Here is a 19,702-nt window from a genome sequence, read left to right as displayed (position 1 = left end):
AAACAAAAACAGCCTCTGTTTCTTCAAGCCTGGAAGTGCCTGTCTTGCCGCAACAAAACAGAAATGGATAGACAAGTCCAGTAGTCTGGGAACTAGAAAGACCAGCTGTCACACGCACAAAATGCTGGAAACACCTACATCCCCAGCAGCATGACGGACCTGTCGCTGCTCACCTGTGGCTTTTCGGATCTGCTCACTGCATAGTATGCAATAAAAACTCAAAATGGTCGCAATTATCTACCTTGCTTCATCAGCTTGCTTTCTGTCTGGCAGTAATCCTGGGTGAAATAGCTGAAGAACAGTTAGGTAGAACAAAACTCAAAAAGTCTGTTCTATGACGTTTGATTCAGGCAGAGTCTATTCTCTTTCACGTTTTTGTTTGGTTTTTCAAGGCAGCCTTTCTCTGTATGGCCCTGGCCCTCCTGGGACTCGCTTTGTGAACAAAGCTGGCCTCAAAGTCACAGAGATATGCCTGCCTGTGCCTCCCAAGTGCTGGGATTAAAGGCGTGTGCCACTATGGCTGCCATGTTTATATTTTCTTGACTAGGCCCTCTCTTTGGAATGATTCATTTTCATATCTGAACTCTTTGGCTTTGGACAATGAAGCCACTTGCTCATTCCACTTGCTAGTGGAAGTATCTTGTACAAAAAAAAAAAAAAAAAAAGTTTATTTATTTCATAGAGCAGGCCATTCTTTCAGCCTTAAAAGGCACCACATTCAGGGCTAGCCTGCCCTTGGCAGCCTGGAAATTACCTGGACGACCTGCAGGAAGTACTAGAACTCAGGCCTCGGGCCAGCCTCTGTACTTCCTTTGGAACAGCTGTTTCCTTATATGAATTACCTTCTTGTGATTATCATCATGGTATCTGTACTCACTACTATTGCCAAGGGAGTTATTCAGTCATCAAATAACTCCACATTGAAAATAAGGAAGTGTCCTAGAGTAGGGTTTCAAGTTGGATGGCCACACACATCAACCACTATGTCACTTTACAAGGTTCAGAGATCAACAATGAATAAACATGGGCACATGCTGTGGTGTTGGTGGAAGTAGCCATGGTCTTGTGCCCACAGGCAGTCTGTCACTCTACCTCAGAGCTACAGGCCCATCTCCAGAAGCCTGTGGAGTAAAACTGGTCTTTTTAATTTTCTGAGATAAGAATCTGGCAAAGGACAGCCTTAAACTTATAGCAGTCACCATGCTTCAGCTTCCCAAATGCTACAATTACAGTCGTGTTTCACCACACCCAGTTTTGGAACTACTTTTGACCAACAATCCAGGTAATCCTTATAAGAATCAGGTCCACAAACTACATCTACTCATTCTATAATCTAACTAAGTCCTAAGGGGACTGCTTTCGGTTTAGAGGACCAAGTCACAATCATCTGTGACTCAGTTCTGAGGGGATCTGATACCCTCTCTGACTCCCAAAGGGGAACCCACATAACTGGCACACACTAATACAGACATACACCCATACATATAAAGTAAGAAAAAAAATTATTAAGAAAAGAAGTTGGAGAAATGGCTCAGCAGTTAACGCTGGCTGCTTTTCTAGAGGACCTCGGTTCTGTTTCCAGCACCCACACGACAGCTTACAACCATCTACTGTAAACCCCAATTCTAGAGGACTGAACACACTCTTCTGGTCTCCTTGGACACTGCATACATGTGATGTAAGACAGAGATTCATGCAGACAAAAACCAAAACCCCATACACATAAAGAAAACTTTAATTAAAAAGGTTCCCTAATATTATGAACAAGAAGTATCAAGAGGCCTCAAAAGCATTGTCACATCTGTTAAGAAACTACCTGAAAATCAGGTGTGGTGACACAGGCCTATAATCCCAGGACCTGAGAGGCAGAGGCTGGAGGATAGCCACAAGTTCAAGATCAAATTGTACTATATAATAAAATCTAAATTAGCCAGGGCTACACAGTGAGGCCGTGTCTTAAAAAAACAAACAAACAACCAAACAAACAAAACAATAAAAAACCAAACAAAACATACAAAGCTTTTATAGTCAGTCAGTACAACATTTCATTTTAGGTATGATCATCAATACCTCTTTCATTGACTGACCCAGATGACCCAGGCTGGTGTCTGCCATGTGAATGCTGGGATTAGTGGTATACACCACCAGGACTGATCCAAACCTTCGAAAGCTATGTGTGGCTATGTATGGTGATAAGTCACCACAGTCCCAGCACTGAGACAGCAGGAGGCTCATGAGCAAGGCCAGTTTGCAGGAGGGTTTCCATCTAACTCAATACCAGTGAGGAAAAAGTTGTTGACAAATGACCAGGTTTCCCCACATGGATTAAAAAAAAAAAAAAATCAAACCTTGCAACAGAGATGCTAACGTTTGCAGCTTTGCATTTTATTCTTCCGGTCTGACCAGGAGTTTCCGCGCAAATCTAGCCTTGGTCTACACAGCTACAGCGCCTGGTCTCACTACCCAAATGCTCCTGCAGCGTAGTGATCGTACTCCATTGCTGAGCACAGCCAAATAGGCGCAACTGGAGATGCGACTGTACAATAAGCTTTCCACACAGATTTTCCCAAGGTAGTTAAATTACATAACAGGAAATAAGGACCCTGAGAAAGTGTTTGCCCATGAGTCCGAATCTTTGGTACCCGCAGTGGGATAACCCCCAGTTTCTGGTTTCCGTGACCTACCCACAGTTTAGCAGGATGTCCTATCCAACAGCCCGAGCAGCTGACAGTGCTCACGCAGAGGACACTTACTAAGGTGGCAGCCGGGACTGCTGGCTTCTCATCTTCTAGATTGCATGTGCTGAGTTGAGAAGAGCCATGGGTTGAGAGAGCTTTGCCCAGGGTTGGTTTTGTCAGATGACGCACAAGAACCACAGAGAACGAGGAAGCCATCAGCCTGTACTCTTCAGTTTCTATCTCTAATAGCAATATGTTCTCCTACTCTACATCAGCCACTGATTATTATATTATTATTATTCTTTTTTTTTTTATAAGACTCTGAGGTGAGGGTGTTCCAAAGAATGTTCCTTTTTAAGATTTGGGACTGAAACTAAAGTAAACCCATCCTGAGACAACCTTCTTCTGACTGCTCTGGAAAAAAAAAAAAACAAAAAACAAAAAAAACACCGACACCAAAATAACCAAGATGAAAAGGAGGGAAGAAATATAGCTTGAAGCGAAGAAATGACACACACCTCCCACATACACACTTTAAAAACTTTATTTATATAAAAAACTCATTTGTTTTTAAAAGCATTAATAAGAGAGGAAGAAAAAGAGAAGAGAGACAGAGCAGAAGACATGGCCCTTAGTAGTGTTCACTGGGAAGGCAGGATTTTTGGTTTGCTGAAACTGAATGTTTAGTGTTTTTATAAATGAAAGAGGAAAAACAAAACAAACAAACAAACAAACAGTAAAAGGTCCCCAAAAGCCCATGGCTAGTCTATTACCCACACCCCACCGAGAAAAAAAGAGCACCAGGAAGAGCAGAGGAGGACAAGAGAAACAAGACTAGAGCCAGGTCTGGGTTGGGGAGGCTTCCCTGTGCAGTGTACTCTGAGGGTCATGGAGAGCGAAACGCTCCTTTTTGCCAGAAAAGGTGAATGGGACTAGGAAGAATTGGGAGGGAAGCAAAAGGTTTCAAAAAAAAAAAAAATTATAATGCATAAGGAGGAAGGTTGGTAGGCTGTGCACTTTTCTCCTACCCCATAGCCTCAATAGATTAAGGGACAGGACAGGAGGGACAAAGAATTCCAGTTGCATTGAATAGAAATTTTAGATTAAGGAAAGACGGCAAGTAAGGAAAAAAGTTAAAAAACAAAACAAAACAAAAAACCCCACAAGTAGCTGATTCTCTAGCCCAATCTGTAACATTCACTACAACAGGAAAGGGTATAATGGAGGCAAAAGACGTGGAGAGACCCGACGCCCTGTAACCTTTCAGAGACGAGGGGAACTGGGACAACTACGGAGTGAGAGTCACAGCACACCCTCCTAGCAGCCTCGCACCGAGACTTACCAGGATGGGATTTTCACCAGTTCCAACTGTACACTGGTGAGCAGAAGGCCGTGTGGCTAAATCAGAGGCTAGCACAATCCCCAACGGGGACTTACAGGTCCCCTGGTCCCACTCCTCTTCCTTCCTTCAGCTACTGAGGGTCAACAGCAGGAAAGAAAAGTAAAATCAAACTCGGAGAAATCATGAGAAATGAGACTGCAGAGGCAAAGAAAGGCACCTGGAAGAGAGGAAGGAGATGCACCCCAGGCCAAAGGCACAAAGAGGAGGCAAAGCCAGGGCAGCTCCTACCTTAGAAGGGCAAAGGGGGCAGGAATTATGTACAAGTCTTGTAGTTGGCCAACAAATCCAGAGAGGGGGAGAGGGAGAACAAGCCTATAAAGGAAGAAGAGAAAGGGGCCGGGAGGCAGGGCAAAGCCAGCTTTGAAGCTTCCTGCCAGTTTCAGACTAACCACTCAGTGTACGTCCTTCTAGCTCCTCCTAGAAGGTCATCTTCTCCCCAGTAGACAATCTTCCTGATTCTTCTCAACCAAGAAGTGCTCCGTGGCATTGTCCTTTTTACATAGCATCTCGCAAACAGCCGGGTCAGGTTAGCAGATTTATCACAGGGTAGGAGAGGAGGGTTAAGGACAGCCTTGGTCAGGGCAGCACCCCAAGGCTGTCCTGAAGCTCCCAGAAGAGATGGAGTCTGTAGGTCCTTTGTGGTCCCTGCCTCAGACAGAAGGAGCAGAGTTCTCCCAGTTTGAAGGGTACTTGCCAGGTGGAATGTGCCAACGTTTCCAGCCTTCTTGGCTTCAAAACAGCCACTGGATAAGGGAAGAACTCACACTTCCCATTATCCTAAACAAAATAAAAAGTTCCCTCCCCACCAGAAAAATAGTCTTGATTAAAAGTCATCAGTTTGTCAGAATGCTGAATGCTCACACATAGCTCGTGATTTCAGCTCTTTCCACAGCTGCCAGTGACGAGCTCCAGTCTCCCTCCCTCTACACAAGCCAAGCGTTCCAGGCACGGCTGGCAAAAAAGCTGGTCTGCAGTTTCTCAAGACACGCATATAACCAAGGCAGGTTTCTCGGGGAAAACTGGAAGTAGGGGATGGAAGAAGAGGACAATTACACTTCAGTGGAAGATGACGGTAACTGATGGAATGAAGGCAGCCACGTTGGGCTTATAGGGTAGGAGTCAGCCTGGCAGTTGGCACAATAGTCCAGCGAAGAAAGGAAAAAATCATCAGTCCATTTCACCACCAAAAATAGAAGTAATATATTATGAGCCCAGATGGAGCAGGTACAGTGGTGCTAAATCTTCTGCTGTAGGGAAAAAAGAGAGGGCTGTTAATAAGGTTGCGAGTAGGAAGACGGGGGAAACAAAGGCAGCTGAGCAAATCTGGAGGCAGGAAAGCAGCACATGAGAGAGAGCCAAATCACCCGCTGCACCCCGCCTCCGAAGAGGACATGATCTCAGAAGCAGAACCCTTGAGAACCATGTGGCTCAGACAAGCGTCTCAGGCCTGACCAGATCAGCATGATTGGCAAAGACTGGGCACACAGGAGCCTCCTTCCTTGGGACCATCTTAGGGGTGACTGGAGGACATACCATGGGGGAGTAAGACACTTGGTGCCCCTCATCATCCAAAACCAACACATCCAACTCTTCCTCCAAAGACTCCTGACCCTCGTCCTGCTGTGAACACATGCAATTTGTTAGTAGGAGAGCCATGATAGGAAGCTCTGAGTGTGTGCCAGATCTAATGAAAATCGGAAAACTTGTAAACAGCACTGTTGGAGTAACAGGGCAAACATCTTCAACAGGTAGGTGCAAGAGCAGGGTGATGAACAGGGAACAGGTTAGTGAGTCACATCAGCAGCAAAGATGTCCAACAGTCAAGGAGGAACATCCCAGAAAACTTCAAGGTACATCAGACCCTCTGTTTGTTCCCTGAAAACACCTACCAAAGAAAGATGCTCTCTTTTCTTTATCATACATTTCATATATCATACAGCTTCAAAATACTGCTAGCCTCATATATACAGCAGTGTATAACAAGGATTTACCATCAAGGGTGCTCCCTTCAATGGCTCCATATCACCCAGATCCCCAGATCGGTCCAGTGTTCTGTTGTGGTCTCCTCTCTCGTTCAGTGTGGAGTAGTTGTTATCTAGAGAAAAACAAGACATTCCCTCTAGTGTAATGCACGTGAATCAGGCACCTTGACTGAGAAGTGTGCTGTTTCAGAAGCTCCAACAAGACATAAAGTCTGATGCCTTTCAAGACTTAAACACTTGAATATAGTAGAGAAGATAATGTAGGTGAAATAGCCAGTGCTGGGGATGCTGTTCAGTAGTAGAGAGATTAGCCTAAATTCAGTTCCCAACACTGCAAAAAGAACAAAGCAGTAACGAGAAGCAACAGTGTAGCCTAGGTGGATAATACTCAAGAGAGCTGGCCTGCCGACAGGCAGCCCTGAAATCAAGATAGGACAGAAGAAATATGCTGCGATTGGAAGGAACCAGTAATACACAGCACAGCTTGAGTTGAGCCTTTGGGAATGAAGAATTTGGAAGGGCAAAGGCTTAATCTACCCAGGATTTTTAGATAATGCAGAAGGTGCTGAGTGTCCTATTGTAAACCTGCAATTACAGCACTTAGACCTGAAGGGAGGAGGATCCACCAATATTCAGTCATCCTCAGCTACATAGTGAGTTCAAGGTCAGTCTGAGATACAGGAGACCCTATTAATAACAAAACAAAGCAGAATCAAGACATAGGATAGCAAGTAGGAAGAAGGCCCAAGAATTCAAGGTCATCCTCGGCTATATTTTAAGTCCATAGCTAACCTGGGCTATGAGATCCTGCTACAGAGGGGAAAAAAGAAAAAAACAAAACAGCAGCAAGTAGACCAGCTAAGCTGAAATAGAGTAGGGAGAAGATTATACGGATACATGAAGACTTTCTGAGAACACGTGGGGAAAGAGGACCGACTAAGAATCCAAGGTCAGGGGGCTGGAGCGGTGGCTCAGCAGGTAAAGCACACTGGCCACTCTTGCAGAGGACCCAGGTTTAACCCCATCACTCACATGGTGGTTCACAACCATCCCTAACTCCAGGTCTAGGGAATCTGACTTCGAGGGCACTTGGTAAGTAAAACATACATGCAGACAAAACACTCATACACACAGAATTAAATAAACAGGCTAGGCATGGTGGTGCCTACCTTTAGTCTCAGCACAGGAGGGGCAGAAGCAGGCAGATCCCTGTGAGTTCAAGGCCAGCCTGATCTACAAAGCAAGTGTCAGGACAGCCAGGAATACACAAAAAGATCTGTCTCAAAAAATAATTTAAAAAAAATTAAGAGTTCAAGGTCATCCCACCCACAACAGCATGTGAAAATGTAGAAAAGAGTAAACTGATCAAATTCTACTGTATTTCCAGATACCCTTTCAAAGGGAGATGACCAGTCTGGGCACTTCTGAGATTGTACATGGTAAAGGTGTTTAAGGGGTAAAGAGCTACAAAAAGGACAAAAAAAGCCAGGTATGGAGGAACAGATCTATAATCCCAGCACTTGGGAGGTAGAGGCAGGAGGAACAGGAGTTCAAGATCAGCCTCTACTGTAGTGAGTTCAAGAACACCCTATGTAACTTGAGACCCTGTCTCAAAAAAGAAAAAGAGAAAATGCCTACTCACCCCAATTGAACACTAATCTGCAGCATTAGACAGGAATTCATCACCTACCTAATGATTTTGTGTTTGACCCCATATTGCTCATTGGAATTTCTTCCCGGTCAGGTTTCTTATCTATATGGAATTAGAAAGTTATCCAAGTCAAAATCCAATACACAAAAATCTATATAAAGTAGACATTTCTCCCTGGCATGCCACCCTTCCCTGCCTTTACTGAAATAAAGTTTTATTCAGCACATACTAAGTGCCAAGCAGTAATCACTACCTACAGTTCTGGGAAAGTCCTCATGGAACTCAATTACTTCCCTACAGACACCCAAATACAAGAAACTTTTCAGAGGCCATAAAGACGGCCCAGTGGAGAGATGCCTGCTGCCGGGCCCGATAAAGTCTCATCCCTGGAAACAACTTGTGGAAGGAACGGACGCCCTCAAGCTGTCCTCGGACCTCTACACATGTACCCATGCATCCCCACAAAATAGACAAAGAAATAAGCAGAAAATAACAAGCGTCTAGGATGCAGATGTAGTTCAATAGTAGATAAAGCATTTTCCCCAGAAACAGGACCTTAGATTCAGTCTCCAATCACACACACAGGAAGTAATGAGGGTGCAAATGACTTTCACTGGTGTGGAAGGGTCACACATTACTATCTTCAGAAATGTAAGCGTCTCCTCCACACAGAAATTAATTTCTTGCATAATCATAAAAATCCTCAGTTGAAAAATTGTGTGGGCTGGCTATGGGCTGGCTATGGGCTGGCAAGGCGGCTCCGCAGGTCCAGCCCTTGCCATGCAAGCCTGACAGCCTGAGTGTGATCCCTGAAGCCGTGTCAAGCTGCACGAACAGGCTCCAGGGCCGTCCTCCGACCCACACCACACACCGCGTTCACACTCAGAGGACTTTAAAAACGACAAACAAAACCCCAGGGTAGACCAATAAAAGAGACAGACGTAGACACTCCCCTAATTTTAGCACTCAGAAGGCAGAGGGAGGGCACCACACAAGTTCCAGGCCAGCCTGGTTCTAAACAGTGAATTCCAGCAACTGTCAAGTCCAGGGCAAGAGCCTGCCTCAAGAAAACCACAAAACATAGATGTCCTGTCCTTGAATGAAACATTTACTCACCAGAATTTTGAATGACGTCATGGCATTGTCTCCTTGCAAGACAACAATTTACAGACTATGCAAATGTTGTAAGATTAATACATTTTATTATGCATGTGGGTTTTTTTTTTTGCTTGAGACAGAGTTTCTCTGTATAGCCCTGGCTGTCCTGGAACTTACTATGCAGGCTGGTCTCCAATCCCCAGAGATCCCCCTACCCTTTCCTCCCAAGCACTGGGCTTAAAGGTGTGTGTTGCCACACCCAGCTGCATGGTTGTTTTTAAAATAGATTTATATCTAAACTTATATAATTATAAAAACCATTTTTAATTTAATATTTCTATTCTTAACAGCTTTCTTAAAAATCTTTATTATTACATTGTGTGCACGTGTGTGTCAGTATTCGTGAGTATGTATGTGTGTATTTATTTTGTGTCCATGCAATGACATGGATACAGTGGGCAACTTTTAGGGGTCAGTTCTCTTTCAGGAATGGAACTCAGGTTGTCAGGCTTGATGATAAGTGAGTTTACCTACTGGGCCACCTTGATGGACCTAGAAAAGACCTTCTAAGTATTGGGAAGTTAGCAGGCTCAATATCATGTGTTTGCAATTATACCTTTCTGTTTTGAAAATTTTAGGTTTTTTTTGGGGGGGGGCGGTAACAGGGCCTTATTCTGCAGCTTAGGCTGGCCTAGGAAGCCCATGCTGGCTTTAAATGAAGGACAATCTTCCCGCCTTAGCCTTCTAAGTGCTGGAATGGGTCACCACACTCAGCCAAAATGTTTACTCAGGTAGCAAATACTGTCAGTTTTACAGCAAAGTGGAAAGGTTTCCGTGTTTATTTTTGAGGAAATGCCTGCCACATCTAACTAGTCCCCACTTGAGCGCCCGCTGCTTCGTAGAGTAACAGAGCACTCTAGATAAAAACCCACTCGTCTAATTGGTAAAAGCAGTCTGCCTCACGACAGCTGCGCATCTCCTCACACAGCGCAATGCCGCGCATCTCCTCTTCAGCACTGCACAGCTAACCGGTGTGCACTCAGGGTTAGGACACAACCAAGTTCTCACATTCACAGCCCAGCAAGGGTGCTCCTAAGGAGATGGTTTTTGAGACAGGATTTCTCTATGGAGCCTGGAGACCAGGCTGTCCTAGAACTCAGAGATTTGCCTGCCTTTGCCTCCCAAGTGCTGGGATTAAAGGTGTGTGCTGCCGACTTTTGGGCACGGCGTTTTAATGGTAGAGTATGTGCCAATAACAACAACTTGCTCAGATCAGTGTCACCACCCTTGTCTATGCTGACCACCAGCAGCAAGCACCATTGCCTTTATGCTGCTGGCACGTATGACCAAGACCCTGGGACCCTCAAACCACACTCCAAGGCCACGGGCCAAATCAAAAGCCAAAATCTTTAAGATAAAAAAGGTTACAGTACATACATTTGGTGAAAGAGAAAAACTAGAGAGTAACAAATATAAATTCATTTGTGGTAAAGTGGTTCAAAAAGCTCTAACTCAGGGACACAGACACTTGCCTAGAAAGCCTGGATTCAATCCCCAGCACCATACAGCACAAAACATAAGCTCACACACACAGAGCTATAACCTACATAGCTCTGTAATAGCGGTCGGTGCTTTTCTCTCTGCACCAGAAATAGTGGCCTTTCTGGTTGTCAGCAGTTTCTATTTTTTTCAACTGGAAAAGCACTAATAACTAACCAGGCACACTGACTCAAAGTTCACAGGTGATAGAGGAGCCACAGTCAAGGTAACTAACTACTTTGATTTTGGTTTTGTTTTCTTTTGAGACAGAGTTCCATGTAGCCAAGGCTGGCCTTGACCTACCAGTCCTCCTTCGCCCACCTCAGAGTGCTGGGCTGGGATTACAAGTATGCACCACCACACTCCTTGCTGCCCACTTGGATTTGTAAGCTCAAACCTGTTCTCTTGTGCAAAGCATTACGCTCCTCCTCAGCATCTAGCGCACTTAGAAATAAACAAATATCCTAGTTCTTAGTTAATAAGCCACTGAAGAATAGCAGGAACATTAAATGAGAAGGCTGCACCCCTTGGCTACTATACCTGATTTTTGGTTCCGGTCAATGAGGGGGAGAGTGCTATCATCATATGAATGGCTGCTTTGGCTTCTAGATGCGTTGTTTAGATTCACCTGGAGACAAACGTAAACCCCAATGTCACAGAAACCTGAATATGCCCACCTCTTCCTGTTCCCACCTCCTAACCATGCACCTCTCACTTCAGCTGCTATTTTTGTGTTTTTGTTTTGGTTTTCTGAGACAGGGTTTCTCTATGTATAGCCCTGGCTGTCCTGGAACTCAGAGATCCGCCTGCCTCTGCCTCCCAAGTACTGGGATTAAAGATGTGTGTCACTGCACGTGGCCAGAAGCTATTCTTAAGGAGCATCGGTTTCCTTTTCCATGCTCTCCTGTCCTAGCCCTCACTCATATTCTTTCCTAATGCGCTTAGATCTCTTCGTTCTTATTGACAATAATAACTCTCCAGAAAAAGAACCTGAGGCTGGGCAGAGGCACACATGTACAATGCTAGTGCTTGGGGAACAGAGGCAGAAGGACCAGAGAATAAATGAGCACACAGAAGAGTCAGAGTGGATACAGGGGTCACAATGGCTGTGAGTTATCACTATTCACCACCAGTAGCATCTACTGTATGTTCAACACTGAAAGAGTTAAACCATTTCAGCAAAAGTAGACGGTGGGCATCACTGTTTGAAGAGGCAGTGTTGCTAAGAAAGTCTTGACCATCTTGAAAACAACTCGGAGCTGGTACAATGTTGACAGAGAAGAAACCAAAGACAGAGGCACTAGCCAAGGACCAAAGAGGAAGAAAAGCGAACACTTTGGTCAAACGTCATTGCACCTGGAAGTCTGACTTCTTCCATCCCTCTTTTTCCAGCGGCTTCCGAAGTTCCTTATAACCCCAGATGGTCTGCAAGACGAGAGCTGCTGCCCGGACTTCTTTTTCTGAGCGATTCCTATGATGGAAAGTAACATCACACAAAGTGTGGTTTTAAGATCAGGGAGTCTTAGAGCCTGACCTTAGGACCCTCTAACAGAGTGGTTCTTCACCTTCCTAATGCTGTACACAATTCCTTATATTTTGACACCCAACCAGACAATTATTTTCATTGCTACTTCAAACTCAGAACCACAGGTTGAGAATCATGACTGTGATAGCACAACAATATAAAAATGTAAAAATAGGTGAAATCAAACTTCACAAATCTTATATTCTGTCTGAAACACTGACATAAACTAGCTTGATGTAAGAATCCGTTATCAATTTATAGACCAACATTAAGAATGAAAATGTATCAATATCTCTCCACACGTCATAGGAAAGGGCAAGAAATCTCACAGAACAGCGGGAAGCCCCCATCTGAAAACTCTTCTCTCATACTCAAATTCTTCTAGCTGTGCTGAAGTATAAGCTCACCCTGATTTGTTGATCAACACGAGCTTCTCGATACCCTGGGTCTCTCGGAGCTTTTTGGCAGCTTCCAAGTTCTCAGCAATAACCTCATTGATGGTGTTCAATATGGAGACCACAGTGTCTTCAGAGAAATTCCAGGAGGAGTTCTGCTGACCTCCAGGCAGATTCTTTACCAAGTTAGGAATAGCATGTTTGCCTATAGCAGTAAAACGAAAGGTCAGGAGGAGCCTCACAATACCGTTTACAGTAATCAGGTCAACTGTATGTTCTAGGCATATAAACCAACTCCATTATTACATAAGATTATACCAGAGGGACCAAGATGACGAGATAGCCACCAACTCACTGTCCTCCATCCACTGCAAGTGCATGGGGACATGTGCTGCTGGACATCAAACACACTGCCTGGTCTCTTCAGGCACACTAATGAAAACACGATGCTCAGCACTCCCTTATGATGGTGAATGGGACACAGTCTTCTTTATGAATTTAGAAGGTTAACAACTTGGGCTCTGCCACTAAGTAGCTATATTAATTCTGGGCAAATTAAACAAATAGAAAAATCCTAAACAATGCCTACACAGAGAGAAAGCAGATATTCAACAAATAGTAGTGGTTATAATGTTTTTGAGGAATCATCACTTCTTGCTTTTTTAAAAACCACCAATCCATAAACCTTCAATACTCAAGACACATAAACTATGGCTATAGGATCCTTCTCTTCAGTGATGTCAACAAATGACTACAAACATTTGCTGGAATCCAGGCACTGTGCGAGGCCCCAATTCCAATCCTCACCAATTAACTCTTTGTTCCGGGCATCCACAGCCAAATTTCTCAGTGCCCCAGATGCAGCTTTCACTACTCGCTCATGTTCACTGGTCAGGAGGTCAGCTATGGCAGAGAGAGCCTTCTCTTGACGCAAAGCGGAGCGGATGTATCGACCGTACTGGGAAGCACATGGGAAGTGGTGAAAAGATTACAAATGACAGCAAACTAGTTATCTACACTCCCGACCTCCAAATCCACTGTCCATGAGGCACTCACAGTCCAGCGCCCAGCACACAAGTTCTGGATAGCTCCAGCAGAGGCTTCTAGGATGGCAGGTGTCTTGCTCTCCTTGAGGAGTGAGATGTATATTCGCACCACTTCTGGCTGAAATAAGAGTTCATAGCCTGCAAAGAAAGGGCGAGACAGAGAACACTAATCATTGTCTACAAACCAGGCTCTGGCTGCCTGCAGTTCTGCTTCTCCACCATTAAGCTCCCTCTACTTCCTTATGAACTCAAGAGCAAACTCAAAGGCTTGACTTCATGTCTCTTTCTTCTTAGGTTTTGTTTTACCTTCGAGACAGGGTCTTGCAATGTCAAGCACACTGTCTTCAAACTCACAATCTTCCTGTCTTAATCTCTCAAGTGCTGGACTACAACCATGTACCACCATGCCCAGCTGATCCCTTGCTTTAAGAGTAACTACTCTAGGGGCTAGAGAGATGGCTCAGAGGCTAAGAGCAATGACTGCTCTTCCAGAGGTCCTGAGTTCAATTCCCAGCAACCACACGGTGGCTCACAACCATGTATAGTGAGATCCGGTGCCCTCTTGTGTCACGAAGGTGTACATGCAAACAGAACATTGTACACAATAAGTCTTTAAAAAACAACAAAACAAAACAAAGAATAACTACTCTAACTACTAGCAGTCATACCCCTTTAATCCCAGCACTTGGAAGGCAGAGGTATGCAGATTCCTGCGAGTCTGAAGCCAGTCTAGTCTAAAAATAGAAAGATCCAGGACAGCCAGGCCACATCGTGAGAACTTGTCTCAACAAAAGCAAAGTCATAAAATAGTGACAACTAACTAGTCCATGGTAAAAACAGGACAGCAACTCCATCATATTCAATTCCTCCCTCCCTCCTCCTTGACTTGTATCCCATAGCTAACTTTAGCTGTGTTTGTACCATAAGCAATCAAGCATAATGATTTAACATCTCAAACAAATTACTTCTAATTTAACTCAGTCATTCTCCCGAACTGAGATTTAACATCATTTAATTAACATCTTTTATATTTATGGAAAGCCAGTAAGTTAATATTTATTAATACAGTGGGTCTAAAGATTCAAGCAGTGATAAAGGGATTTCTTCTAACTGTAACGTTCGAGATCCAAAAAACTGAAGTAGCAACAGCTAAGTCTTTTTTTCTTTTTTTGAGGCAGGTTCTCATTCTGTATGCCAACATGGCTTTGAACTGACAGCAATCCTCCTGCCTCAGCTGTCCAAGTACTAAGCTGTCCAACTAAGGTTGCATGCATGCACCATTATACCCAGCCTTGTTTTGAACTCCAGCCTGAATACTGTGAATTTCCTATCACTTTCCCAGCACTTCAAATCCATTACATCAGGAACAACTGGTAACATAAATATGTTACATGTCCAAGCACTACATCTGAGACCTCTGGGGACTGAGTACAGGGTAACTTACCTCGAGCAGGACTAGTTCTTTTGGGGAAATCCACTGTATCATTTGCTGGGTCCTCTGTGGGCTTTTTCCCTATAACAGTGTGGAAAGGGCAGAGAGAACAGTGTTAAGAGCTTTTAAAGAAAGGAAAGATTCCACCTGACAGTTTTTCATACCTCAGTCAGAATCTTCAGATCAGAAAGGCAATACCAAGAGGTAAAAGGGATGATGCAGAAACAAGGACCAAAACGATAACCACTCTTGCTGCTATTAACCGAGTCCGACAAAAGGGACTGCTGTCCAGAAACAGCATGTCAACACCACAACCCAGAAGATCTAAACTTACTTCAACGTTGTTTTTTTTCCCTCAACTCAATTTTCCTACATGCATCCACAGGGAAGGGTTAGACAAAGAAATATTAGGGAAGGTAAAAACCAAACCATGCAAATTAGAAGGAGACAAGCGCCTTAAAAGATTACACTCACCTCTGGAAAACCACTCATCTTCCAGGGAATCACCAAGGTGGAAAGCGAGGAGAGAAATGAAGGAAGAAAACGCAGGAGAAAGATGTCAACAGGATCATGGGCAAGTACACAAGAAAGCAGAGGAAGAGGAATAGGGAGGAGGGCCCCAGATTAGTTGAGTTCTTGTCCTTCACCGCCCCATATACAAACACACCAACAACCATCACCATCCTCACACCACCACCACCACCACCACAGTCAAAGCATACAGAACAAGGGAGCAGCAGCAGAGCAAAGGACAAGTCTCGACTAGGTGGACTTCCAGACTACTCATTAAGTACCTAGAAAGCTAAGTCATCCCATACTAAAGAACAGGAACTAAGTAGACTCACCTTTGCCCTTCTTGGCCCCAAAGCAACTGGCAGCATGTGGCCCAGCACTGTTAGCCACACTAGGAAGTGCCTCTTGGTAACGCTCTGCCTGTGGGATTTCACGATGAACTTGATATGATAAGTTCCGAAGGAGGCAGACACAGTTCTCCACAAGCTTAGGGACGTGAAAACAAAGGGTTCAATTGGAAAAGAGAATGGCTGTGATGATTTACAAGGAATCCTAAGTCTCCATGATTTGAATATTAAAATATCAATCCTAAAATGCATAACTCAATCTGTCTTCTCTCAGATTGTCTTATCAGTGCCCCAGACTCCTCAAAATCCTTGTTATCTTCAGGCTAACAGAAGTCTAACTTCAAACAGATAACAGCTTCTGCAACTAGTTGGTGACCCAACATTCAGGCCACCGAGACCTCTCCTAAGAAAGCAATCTGAAGACTACCAAGCGGCTTTACTCTATATGGGGTTGGGTGTGAGGCGCTAAACAGAACTATCTTAGACTAGGGTCAGATGGAAGGGGAGAAGGACCTCTCCTATCAGTGGACTGGGGAAGGGGCACAGAAGAGGGAGAGAGGGTGAGATTGAGAGGGGAGGGAAGAGGGGGCTACAGCTGGGATACAAAGTGAAAAAACTGTAACAAAAGTAAAATTAAAAATTAAAAAAAAAAAAGAAAAAAAAAACTATCTTTAGGACTAGAAAGATGGCTTAGTCATTAGCAGCACTTGAGGCACAACAAACCAGGCATGATCTGGGGTGCACACATAGAGCTATTGCTATAGGAACAGAGACAGGGTTGCTGCCAGCCTAGCCAAAGAACACAACCTACATTCAGAGTGAGACAGTGCCTCAAAGAATAAGGTGGGGTGCCTGAGTGACAAAAAATGCTCTCCTGGCTGCTTCTCTTGTGTACTCATGTACGTATACACACACACACACACACACACACACACACACACACACACGCACATAATCTTTTCTTCTGAACTAGATGCCCACTTTAAGGAGAATGGTTGGCATAAGTACTTTATATTACCTGAGAGCCTGAAGTGGTAGATCTAGGCCACAGGTACTTTGTGAACAAAATTCACAGTCATTAACTTACCTTGCTGTCTGAATCCTTCTGCCCAATTTCTGCCTGAACAATGAAAATGAGGGCATCAACTAAGCCATCACATTCCCGAAGTTTCCGGCGGGCTTCACTCCTCTCTGAGCTTACATTTCTAAGGGGGAAAAAAAAGGCATGAAGATGACTCAGATCCCTGAAGTCCTCCCTCAGGGGTCTTTTCTCATCTACATCTGAAAATTCCTTTAGGTCTTTTCTACTCAGGGCAAGAAACTGTTAATACCAGGGGCTGGAGAGGGCAGTCAGGCGACAAGAACACTCTGCTCTGCTTCTTCTTCTAAGGCCTTGGATTCTACCACCAGCACCCACGTGTTGGCTGTAGCCCCAGAGGACCTGACCTCCTCTGTGTGTGTGACCGTCATGGGTAGGGATAGAGCTAAGCGGTAAACAGCCGGCCCAAGGATATACACGGCAATAGGTTCAATCCTCAGCACCATGACAGGAGGGCTTGTGGGGAGGGCCAGGCGTCGGGAAACCCAGACAGATAACTGTGACAGGGCCTAAGACACACACAAGTCCAGACCTAGAATATAAACAGGTATTTACCTAATTAACGAACAAAGTGAAAGAGGAATAAAAGTGAGGAGCTGGGAGGAGGAGGAAGGGAGAAAAACCACAAGCAGGTAAACTGAGGTCAAGTATACACCAGGTAGAGCAGAAGCTTGCCTAGCTCATGCAGTGCCCTGAATTTGGTTCCCAGGACCACAAAAGAAGCAAGCAAACGAAAATTTAAATAAATAGATAGATAGATAGATAGATAGATAGATAGATAGATAGATAGATAGATAGATAAGTAGATGAATAAAAAGACTTCCATAAAAGTTGATAGGGATGGTATGTGTTTGTGTGTGTGGTACTGAAGGCTGAACCCAGGCAAGCACTTTATCAGATAAGCTATACTGAATCTGTTCTGAGACAGGGTCTTTTTTATTTCCCCTACCAACTGCAAATTGTTCAGCTACGTGAAGGTGGGTAAACAGCCCACTTATCTGTGAGTTTGTGTATCGTCTCCCTCTAAAATTCCTCCCCATTGCTCTACCATTATCCATTTCAGGGGTCATGCAGAGATGAAGGTAGAGTACGTGTGTCTGTTTCTGAGGGCTGCATTCTGGTATTGTGCTTTATGTCCCAGTCTTTCCTGAGAAGAGAGCTCCCATGTGCTCTGGAAACAGCAGTACCACTGTGATGTAATGTGTTGGCCAAGAGTTTATTTGTGACAGGTAAGTAGGATGGTTTTCTACAGATACTAATGGAGATCTAAAGAATGTTCCCCGGGAACCACCACCAGATCTGGTTGAAAGGGTCCAAGGAGGAGGAGTATGTTCCACAGTACCTGATCATGTAGCCTTACTCACTTAGGTTTATTTTCATAAACCTTGGTTTCATGTTGCTTATGAAGCAATCAACTGCAAATTTTACTTTACAGTTTGTTAAGTAGGTAACTTTGTGTATGCTATTACCATTTTTATTATTATTATTAGTTACATTTTATTAACTGTGTATCCCAGCTGTATCCCGATCCCCCATTCCCTCCCAATCCCATCCTCCCTCCTTCATCTCCTCCCTGCCCCTTTCCAAGTCCACTTTCCATCCCCTTTCATCTGATCCTGTTTTATCAGGTATCTTCAGGACTGGCTGCAAAGTCCTCCTCTGTGTCCTAACAGGACTGCTCCTCCCTTAGGGGATGGGGAGGTCAAAGAGCCTATCATTGAGTTCCTGTCAGAGATAGTCCCTGTTACCCTTACTATGGGAAACCAACTGGTTACTGAGCTACCACGGGCTACATCCAAGCAGAGGTTCTAGGTTATATCCATACATGGTCCTTGGTGGAGTGTCAGTCTCAGAAAAGACCCCTGTGCCCAGATATATTTGGTCCTTATAGAGCTCCTATCCTCTCCACATCATACTAACTCCCCCTACTTTCATATGATTCCCTGCATTCTGCCGAAGGTTTGGTTATGAGTCTCAGCATCTGCTTTGATACCCTGCTGGGTAGAGTCTTTCAGAGGCCCTCTGTGGTAGGCCCCTGACCTGTTACTTGTTTTTTCCTACGTCCAATGCATCTCTCATTTGTCTTTGTAAGTGAGGATTGGTCGTCTAACCCCGGGTCCTCTTTCCTGTTTATCTTCTTTAGGTGTGTAGATTTCATTATGTTTATCATATCTTATAGGACTATATAAGTGAGTATAGACCATGTGTGCGGAGACAGGGTCTTAACAGTCTCCCGCTGGCCTTGGACTCACTCTGTGGTATACAGGCAGGCTATTGACTCAGTTCAGATCGGTTCACAGGCCTGCACTACCAACCTCTGCACAGCCTTCAAAACAGGGGTTTCCTGTGTTGCACTGGCTGTCCTGGGCTCACTCTGTAGAACAGGCTGGCCTCAAATTCACAGGGATCTGCCTCTCTCTGCCTCCCGGTGTGCCAGGAGTAAAGGCTAGAAGTTCAGTCTTTCTAGTCTCAGAAACCTTCACTTACCTAAGGCAGCCAGCGGTGTTGGTGAGCACTGACTCCCACTCAATATGCCGTGGCTTGCAGTCCTCGTTAGGTTCTTTCTCCCAACCAGAATGTGGAATGATCACTTCATCTGTCAAGGCGTGTAGCGCGTGGTCCACAATCTCCATTTTGATTGAATCATGAGATGAGAGATTCCACAGGGTTCCTGGCAGGGACAATTCGTCAGTGAGAGCTCTGTTCTACTCCTTTGTCGTGCTCAGGGGTCACAGGATGTCCACTGCTGAGTTTCTGTGACCCAAGTAGTGTTCAGTCAGCCTTCTGCTTGTGGCCCACGGTAAGCTCTGCCTACCCTGTAGCTCAGTAGACGCGCAGCCACAGAGCAAAGCTTTATGAACAGTATTTCTAGACTTCCATGCTCACCAACGCATGCCAGTCTCTCCACCTCAGCCTGTGAAAAGCTGTCCTGCCCACTGCTGGATGCTGACCAGCAGTCGGTAGCCCTAGCCTTTGTTCACTGGATGTGAAGGGC

The 19,702-nt window shown here is 44.7% G+C and overlaps 1 protein-coding gene across 17 annotated transcripts in view; it reads right to left on the bottom strand.

Annotated features, from left to right (window-relative positions):
- Positions 1-3,204: 3,204 nt before the first annotated feature.
- Ctnnd1 (catenin delta 1) overlaps positions 3,205-19,702 on the bottom strand; it is a 51,795-nt gene continuing 35,297 nt past the window's right edge. For 6 of the 17 annotated variants that reach the window (XM_060390361.1, XM_021642901.2, XM_060390364.1 and 3 more), the window contains 14 exons: positions 19,195-19,378; positions 16,696-16,813; positions 15,594-15,747; positions 15,223-15,240; positions 14,761-14,829; positions 13,327-13,454; positions 13,078-13,228; positions 12,283-12,475; positions 11,707-11,821; positions 10,891-10,978; positions 7,753-7,815; positions 6,072-6,175; positions 5,614-5,700; positions 3,205-5,327 (listed from right to left, as the gene is read on the bottom strand). In XM_060390361.1, the coding sequence (XP_060246344.1) occupies positions 5,316-5,327; positions 5,614-5,700; positions 6,072-6,175; positions 7,753-7,815; positions 10,891-10,978; positions 11,707-11,821; positions 12,283-12,475; positions 13,078-13,228; positions 13,327-13,454; positions 14,761-14,829; positions 15,223-15,240; positions 15,594-15,747; positions 16,696-16,813; positions 19,195-19,378 (1,484 nt within the window). In that variant the 3' untranslated portion in view covers positions 3,205-5,315. The remainder of the gene's footprint in view (positions 5,328-5,613; positions 5,701-6,071; positions 6,176-7,752; positions 7,816-10,890; positions 10,979-11,706; positions 11,822-12,282; positions 12,476-13,077; positions 13,229-13,326; positions 13,455-14,760; positions 14,830-15,222; positions 15,241-15,593; positions 15,748-16,695; positions 16,814-19,194; positions 19,379-19,702) is intronic. The other 11 variants (XM_021642912.2, XM_021642911.2, XM_060390362.1 and 8 more) reach the window with 10 other exon arrangements.

Source organism: Meriones unguiculatus, chromosome 8, assembly GCF_030254825.1.
Source record: "Meriones unguiculatus strain TT.TT164.6M chromosome 8, Bangor_MerUng_6.1, whole genome shotgun sequence".
In the NCBI taxonomy this organism is placed as follows: domain Eukaryota; kingdom Metazoa; phylum Chordata; class Mammalia; order Rodentia; family Muridae; genus Meriones; species Meriones unguiculatus.
The sequence above is the reverse complement of the archived record's forward strand: the minus strand, read 5'-3'. Positions and strand labels throughout refer to the sequence as shown.